The sequence below is a fragment of the Opisthorchis viverrini genome, assembly GCF_000715545.1.
Source record: "Opisthorchis viverrini unplaced genomic scaffold opera_v5_55, whole genome shotgun sequence".
Lineage (NCBI taxonomy): Eukaryota > Metazoa > Platyhelminthes > Trematoda > Opisthorchiida > Opisthorchiidae > Opisthorchis > Opisthorchis viverrini.
The window spans coordinates 1,783,654-1,792,790 of NW_008751709.1; the positions used below are offsets into that span (position 1 = coordinate 1,783,654).

Genomic DNA, 9,137 nt, shown 5'->3' on the forward strand with positions numbered 1-9,137 from the left:
TGTATGACAAGTACGCGGTTATTACAGCTGACAATGATGATGATGGACTATCGTATGTGACCTGTGTCACGGGCGTCCTTGCTTGGTGGGTTACGGATGGGAGAGCCAGAAGATCCAAGGATACCGATGCATTATGAATAATTAATACATGTTTAAGGTGCTGGTAAAAAGAGGAGTTTTTGAGCATCCCTGCGGTAAGCGATCGGTCAAATCGGCAAACCCGATTCCTACCTTCTTTTATATGTTGGTTCTACACATGTACGGTACCTAACGTATTGTACTAGCTATGTTGCTGTTCATAGGACACACCTTGCTCTCGATCAGTTAATTAGTTTTATAAGCTTTGTATAAAAATCCGTCTTTCCATATCCAATTTGAGCAGGTCAACAATCAGTAATTCCGTTGGAAATTTCGTATGAGCAATCGACCACACACTTTTTCAACGTGTTGGTCGATTTTTACGATGAACTAGACAAGCATTTCAAATAAGTCTATCCTAGTTGATGTGGCACGTAAGTTTGTGGGTTAGCATAGATAGGATCCATGTATTCGGGTGCTTGAAGCCATTTTGTTTCAGCCACCACAGACATGTTTCCACTGTGCCAAATGCAACCGTTCCTCCGATCTCATGATGTTGCGTTTTGTTGGACCTGGATGTGTGAACTCGACCACCAAAAAACACTGCGTCTTTACGTGTTTGCCTTCGTTCTTTGTCATTGTTTCGTGGTGTTGCATGAATCTGAACCAAACTAGAGAATAAACTTGAGTGGAATTAGTAGAGGGAAGATGATGGGATTTCAAGGACTTAAGGGCATCAATTGACGATGATACTTGGCAAAACAGCTAGCAGAACTCCGTTCCATTTGTATGTCTACCGAAATGATGTGAAATGGGCCTACTCCGGAGAAAAGCTGACAAATCTGATGCATGTCATTCCGGAGAACGATCGTTTCAAACGATCCGCACCATGCAATTTAGATGGACAGGTGACCCACAGGGCTAACCAATTAACTTGTAAGTTCCACTAGCCCCGACTAAGGTTCCGAAGACGTGGGCACGTTAGACTGTCCGTGATACACCGACACGATGTGGTGTTTACTACTTAAATTATTAGGCTAAGTGAAACGAATTTCTAGACTTCAGTTATACGACAAGCGGGCGCTCAGAACCTCTGGTTCACTATACGAGACGCCATCGACAAGCTGATGCGTGGAAGACAGGTGTGGCTCACACCCAAGGAACAAAACTTGCTCCCCAACGGAAGGACAGCTGAAACAAATATATCCACTCCTGCTGCGCGGAATGGAATGAGCGAATACAGGCTTGTTGTGCCAAACCTTTATGAAAAGCTAAAGGGCAAACACGTTGTGCGGAGCGATATGATCTGTCACACAAATCATTGATCAACTACTCGAGTTGGGATAAACAGCACCTAAAAATACTTATGTACTAAGGACAAAATGAAGCTCTTCAGGCTTAGGAAGTGCTGATGGTTTTCGCCCACAAAATCTGAAGGAAAGAAGCGAAAAACCGAAAAGCCAAGATTTAAATACAAAAATATCTCCTATCACTTTGAAGTGGTGGGTGTGGCTGGTGGTCGTTCTAAGGAACAGTCTCATGGGCGAAATTCGGTGGGAGTAGCACTGAGCGATGTTGTCGTTCATCCAGCTGTAGGGACTGATCCTTCGTCAGAGGACCAGACGCTTTGTTGTTGGCCTCCGAAACGGGCTTGTTCTCGTTTACCTTAGTTGACACGGTCTCAGTTCGAGACCGCAGAGCGGCACATCGGTCTCTGGCTCGCATTGGTCGCCCCACCATCCGTTTGGAGTGATCTAAGGTGATGGTAGACGAAATCGTCTCGAAGTCCCACTTCTCCAGCGAACGCTGTACATCAACCGTGTCGGGGATAGTCACGTAACGGATGCGTTTGCCAAAGATGGTGATCTCCTGTTTGAAAACGGGAGGTAATGGCGACGTGAGAAAGTAAGAAGGGTGATAGCGAACTATTTGAGAAAATCTCAGTCCATTCAGGATGGTATTTATACAGTGGTTCGTATTGTATCGTGAGCTTCTATCTTGTTGAGTGATACAAATAATACCAAGCAACATCAAGGTAGTGAGCATATAGAAACCGACGGTGAAAAATAGCACGTCGTTTAACGGAGGGATGGTAAATTTGATGGTAGAGACGAGTATCTGAAAGCTATTTCTGCGTGCAAAAAATTATCAGCCTAGTGTTGATAAGTAGGGATAGGTATGGTCTCAGTGAATATTAGTAGTCTCAGGCACGCGTTGAGTAAGAAAACCGAGAATTACCATGTGGGTCAAACACAAGATATGTTTATACTACATGCTATGCGGTCGATGTGTGTTAGCTGGCTGGCTCACAACAATATTTTCAAGTAGTGCACACCCACTCTTTTGAATGATATCGATTTGTGCTGCCAATAGAAGTGTCATCGAAGCAAAATTAAATCTTGCTGTTCTGTGGCTGTCTTATCAAAAGGGGACGTTTTGCGGCTACAGCTGATAAAAATAGCCGGGTTGCCACAAACCACAAATTATGTTTTCTTGCTGTGCAGTAGAAACGGGTAGAGAAGACCCATTTGTCTCAAAAGCCACGTCACAATTTTGGCATCTGGGCCGATAAAAGTTAACTTGAATCACGTTCAGGAACTTATTACGGTGTGAGATAAAATTGGATGTTGAGGGTGTTGGCTGTCCGATAATATTCTGTGGGTTTTACTCACCACTGCCCGTACTCCAAAAGATTCAACTGCAGTTGGATAAATTAATTATTCGCCCTGTCATGAAATATGACAGAGAGAGTAAATACGGTGGGGAAGGATGTCTGGGACAGGACATTTGTGAATGTGACTTGAGGAAACGGATAACGCTGTCGGCATGAGAGCATGTCAACTACTCTCATTTGGTTTTGATGAAAGACGCGACTGAATGCACTGCAACAGACCGCCTGATCTTTCAGTTGGTACGTTATTCAAGATATCGCAATACATTATCTAGACTCAACACACTACTAACAGGGCTGCTGGAAACCCCTCGACAAGAAGGGCAAAACTTGTCTGGGCTACTGAAGAGTTTTCAGCAACCCTACAAGTAGCATGCAATATCGAGACAATGGTCACCGGGATTTTGGAAAAAACAGCTTGAGTACAGGGAGACCAACTACAACCATTAGCTGGGGTTACCTCGATGTATTTCACGTCGGTACGTCTTAGAAGACAAATAGTAGCCATAAATGATGCCAAGCGAGCTTGATTGGGCTTAAGTGAAGACAGGGAGGAGATAAAATCTTGGCGACTTTGACTTTCAGACAGTTCATTCAATTCGGTTTGTGACTTCACAACTAACCACAATGTATCGGCACACTTACACCGGAGGAAGGAATCAGGAACAGATGGGTCATGGAAGAAGTATGGGACAAAAAAGAATGGAGAGAGTGACGCGTTGTAAAACGTCTGTTTGTGTTGGTAGTGATGAGGACCTTCGGTTATCCAGACATACGAACTGGGTCCGGTTAGCACAGTAGTCGTGTATAAGCTGCCCATTGCTTCTGTCGACAAGAAGCTGTGACAACATGCCACGACCGACACGGAAATAACGAAGTTAAAAAGTGACCAACACATGGTTTCGGCTTTTCCATTGACTACTGAAGAAACCGAACGCAAAATAGTTTCGACAGTGGCCAGTGTGGAGTGCAATGTTCGGTGAGCAACGTAATTTGAGCTGGTCATCACTGAGAGCTGATATCGAAAATGTTGTTGCACAGTGGAGATTACTGAGGGTTCTCAAGCGGGTTGATTTCACCCGAAAATGCGTTGGATATGGATTCTTCTCTGACAAAACACTGAAAGCAGCCGATAAATAATCAGTCTAGGTCTATGAAACGGTTTAAAAGCTTCGTTTTAGATAAAACACACAGGAGGAAAAGGTCACATAAGCTTAGACATTGGTAGAGCATGTCAGTATTGGGTGAATACGATCGGTTACGTAAACTTTTAGTCTGCACAAGGCGAGTCAAGAGAACGGGTGAAAACGTCAAGCGCAGCAACGAGGCGCGATACAAACGAGACGAAACAGGCTAATTACGGTTGGGGGGAGGGGAGGCTGTGTTGCTCTTTTTCTTTTACAATTCCATTTCTACGAAATTGATTTGCCATTGGACAAGAATATCATGAGACAAGGAATAGCTAGGCCGCGGTATCGAGAAAAATCCAGACTGAACAGTGCACTGCTGATAAGCATCGAACTCCTTTGATCAGGTGTGGTACAACGAACACAAGAACAGATGTGATATTTGTCAGATGCGAAAAATCACATCAATTATCCAATCTCCAACTAAAACTCGCATAGAACATAGATAGGACAAATGTCAATCTACCTTAGATCACAACTCCCATAAGTTTTCTATTCAGTTTTGGTCGAGTTATCGTGGAGAAGGTTCCGTTCAACATAGGATAAATCGGGATTTATTTCATTCTGTAAGATAGTCATATCCTACCCTCACAAAACTCATCCAGAGAATGAGTGGTTTCAAACAGGCGGATAAAACCCTACGCTAGCCGCATGCTTGAGTTCCGTGCATCGAACGAATTTTCAGATTGGGCTCCGTAGTCTGTACATAATTCACACGCAGAGCTTTACAATGCGAATTAGTCTTTCTGTTAGCTGCCTTACGAATGTCAGTCGGTCCTCACATGGTTGTATGCATTTACTTGGGATAACATATTTGGTCAGAAGCACTCTGCTAACCATCGTTGATAATCTCCTCGGAATCGTTCCGTCGTTCGTAGACAGCTGAGGAACACTGTGAGATTCTATGATAACTAATGACCATACCAACTGAGGAAAACATACATACATTCCGATCGCTTTATAGACAAAAGGCACCTCAAATACAGAATCAGAAGGTATCGGAGACGAAGTGTAAATGGTTGTCTCATAAAAAAATCCGGTGAAAAATTACTCTGTGTACTAGGAATTGCAGGTGCTGAGTGAATTAGTTGTTCAAAAAGTATAAGCAGACTTTAGAAGTATATGTTCAGCCAAGAATAAACACTACAAGATCTCCGATATTGTGCCAAGTGAAACATGAAGTGGCCTTTGTACGGTACTCAGTCCAAGAATACTGTAAATGAGGGATTCGGTTGCGTCTCTTAGTAACACCCATGCAATTCGAAAATGAGTACGCTTCGTCAACGTACAATTCGATATTGGGAGTAGAAAATATGGTTGACCGAAACTCGGGGGCTAAGTCTATCTAATGATGTCCAAGTAGGACAAAACCGGTTGTAAGCTGTCGGAGTCTTCGGCAATCTTTGAGTCATGTATTCGACCAAGAAAATACAAGTAGATCAAATATGGTGGCACATAAGGTCGAAGGTTAGCGATGACACATGTACAAGAGCTTACCCAAACGTGATGTTGTTGCCAGTTGTGCAGCGAGCGAAAAATCAGTGTGAAGCATAGCTTTAGTATACATTTGTTTGCTGGATAACAAAACACGTCACCGGTTATCTTAACATGCAACCTGATTGGACTAGTTGACATAGCCTTGTTCGTTTAGCGGATGTTGCAGACATGAGATAAACGATGAATCTGAACTTGAACAGCAAATTAGGGTGACAAATTTGAAACACAAACACACAACTGTTTACGTTACTGAAAGCATCACAGAAGTGAAACGAATAGAGTTGCACAGATTAAATAAATACTGGCGGATATCTAGGCGAACGAATTAAATGTGAACCGAAGAGAGTTGTTGAGCTAGGTCATACGGATACTACTGACATATCGTAGTTCTCCGAAGATGGTGGATTGGCTTCTTGCTGACATGTGAGGACCTGAAGGAAGGTGAAATCAGGCGCGCGCGCGCACTATGGCGTGATCGGAGTCAGGCTGCGCGCCCCAGAAGGAATATTAGTCTTGAACCGTGGCTCTTTACCGGTGGCCAGGTGATCCAGTTAGGTCCGCGGCTGGTGGCTACCAGGTTACGCGGTGCGAATGTTTATGCTGGACAGAAACAACTGATGATAAGCACACGTTTGGAGAAGTCGCTCGCCGTTGTCTGTGCAAGCATAAACTCCAAATCGACAACCAAGAGGTGATTCCAAGGAACGAATTGGACATTCATGTCGCCCGGATAACTCTCGATAGGAGATATGCTTCACACCGTCAAAACTACGGTCCGTTGGGGCGTACATCAACACTACTAACATACACCACTTTTCGTGTCGAGGTGCATTGACCTTGATTGACCTGGTAACCAAGCGTCACAAAGACGACTGTTTACTGGGATGCAATCCATCATTCAGCTCTGGGGTTGAATGCAACTCCCACGTCATATATTCCACGAGTCATCGCTTTTGGATCAACGGACATATGGAAACTGAAGTGTAAAAAGGCTGAGTTAGTTCTTGGCGTTTTGAGATGTATGAGCATGAGCGCTTCAAAGGCAATATACATCAATTTTATGGAAGTATGAGGTCTCGGCAAGCACTGCCTGTTTGGCATTCTGATACAAAATACGGACGTTGAAAGCTTTAAGGTGAAAAGGATTTTGCGGACCAAGCAGTTATTTTGTTTATTGTTAACGGGCAACGGGGTTCATAAAACACGCCGGTCAGATAACTGGCAATCAAATGACCCAGCAACGTTTGCTTGTACAGGGGGAAGGGGTTGGGGAGGGACATCGGTGGACAAAGAACTGTGAGAACAAATGATACTTCCTGCTTGCCGAAGACGAGAGAAGGGTTTGGTTGAGGTACCCCACCTTAAGCCTTTGACTCAAAATTCTGACCCACAAGGGTCACAGGTGCACGAATACTCGCAGTACGAGGTCTCGCTGCTCTTGGTGTGATTGCTCTCCTTCGGCTTTCCTGACATGGTTTCACCTTTGGTCACAGCCAGTAAATCCCGCGAGATCATCGCAGCACTCAAGCTCGACCACCAAAGTGCAATAGCCCCGACAGGTGGTGAAACAAGCGATCCCAAAAAGAAAAAAAAGTTGAGCGAAAATCTCACCACGAACTATCTTCATGAATAAAACAACCGGGAGGAGTCCGAGGATCAAGCGTGAATGCATGTTCAGAGTCGACATGGTGTACCATATATCGTGTCCGCTGTCACGCAGAGTTTCATGCTGCGAATAAGGGCTTGACAGCGAAGCACAATATCTTCCACCAAACAGGCAACCATAAAGAAACTGGGTAGTAATATCAAGAGCTGATGGATTAAGGATGGGGAAACCAATCCTCATTATGAGTTAACGAGCCTTAACTCACTATGACGTATCAAACAAACGGAATCCCCCGGCAGTGCATCGAAGTGACCAAATATCCGGAAAATCTCACAGCAATCGATTGTACGCATTATTTGCGGTCTTGAATCAACTTGTTGTTCACACAACCACTCACCGGCGAGTCACACGGCGATCGGAATATCACCCATTTATTGACCACAAAAAGGGTTGAACTTGGTGTGGACAAGGTGAGATCAACAGAACTCGCTAGATAGGCTCACAAAACAGAGAAGCCATGTGGTTTAAGCGAAAAAAGAAACACGATGCACTTCGACAGGCCGACCTACCTTTATTCGGATAATTTCATCGTCAGAGTTCGCACATCGCCGCCTGATATTCACTCCACCATCGAGAACCAGATTCATCATGCCATCACATGAGCTCAGACGTCCAGTCACTCGAGTCTCGTCCAAAAGTGTCACTGTGACTATCTTGCCCAATAGAGCACAGGGAAATATGGCCAACAGAGAGGATCTCAAACGGTCTTTTGCTCGCCAATTCTCACATGCTTCATGTTTGTCCAAAGTGGCCTGTATACGGAAGATAAAAAAACAACAGGTCAGAATACCATTAACCTGCAGTGCCATGAAACAATGCTGGTGTCCACTAATGAAGGCCGAGGTTAGGATCCAAGATTAACTTATAAAGATAGGGACACTGAGTATTGGTTGATAAAGTAGCTTCTCTGAGTGCATGCATTTTGCCAAGTGGAATCTTCCGAACAAATAATAACATCTCACTGTTGCAAAGCACCTGGGTCGAACAAAGACAGTACCCTTTGTCTAACGACTCTCCATTCAACAATTACCCCGTTAATATAACCACGTGACCATAGATTTTAATGGCTAGATGACAGAAGAGATACGAGAAAGCGTACAAAAAGCCCCACTGAGATTAGCAGACAACCCGCTGCTCCGTTGTTCTTAACGAGAGCTGAACAACTTCGCGTCACCTCTGATCTACCGATGGACGGCTTTCAATCGTGAGCTCAAATTCGTCAATACGGTGGAAAATTTCCAGTTCACAAACGAAGTAATCGTTAAATAAGGATTCGAATATTTCGGATAATTGGCACCGTTCAAAACTGTTTGGCGATGAAACCAAGACTTCGCAGGTCACGCGTAAGTCACCTAGGATTCATTCCAACAGGGGAGCGTGTTTGACTACTGTCACATCATCATCATCATCATCGACAGCATGACATCAGCGTTCAACACCGATGCTTCACTGCCGTACAACCATGATTTATTTGAAAGCCTTATTGTAAAGAAAAGAGTAAAGGTGGACGAGGGAGGGACTTAGTGCTAGCTTAACCCAATCATTCCGGGGTGCCTACACCTCCAGACATTCACTCAGGCAATCTGGATAGAAACTGACAACAAGAACGCCACTGACATCGGTTGGCAGGGCGCCCATTTAGTCTCTCTAGCCAGACAGTGAGGATCATGTGGTCCCCATCCTGGAAGGCGAGTAGCACCGACAGCACCCAGGCGTTTTGTTTTGCCCTTCATACTCCTCTGCCAAGTCAAGGGTTGGCCACCTCTCTGTTTACACCACTCTGAATTGGGCATGGAAAACAGCACTCGCTTCGACAAACGATGGTTCGGCATACGTAACACATGTCCCAACCAACGCATCTTCTGCTGCTGAACACGTTCTTCAATGGAAATACCCGTTACACAACCGAAAACGCGCTTTCTAACTGCCTCGTTACGGATTCGCCGACGCCAACCCATACGAGCTATGGTTCTGAGACAACGATTGTCGAACACCTGAAGACGTCTCAGGTCCGCTGCTCGAATAGGCCAAGTCTCAC

At 44.6% G+C, this 9,137-nt stretch overlaps 1 protein-coding gene across 1 annotated transcript in view; it reads right to left on the reverse strand.

Moving 5' to 3' along the window:
- Positions 1-1,449: 1,449 nt before the first annotated feature.
- T265_03641 (hypothetical protein) overlaps positions 1,450-9,137 on the reverse strand; it is a gene marked incomplete at both ends in the record, with an annotated part of 43,467 nt that continues 35,779 nt past the window's right edge. The window contains 2 exons of the mRNA XM_009168176.1: positions 1,450-1,947; positions 7,609-7,851. Of these exons, the coding sequence (XP_009166440.1) occupies positions 1,603-1,947; positions 7,609-7,851 (588 nt within the window). The remainder of the gene's footprint in view (positions 1,948-7,608; positions 7,852-9,137) is intronic.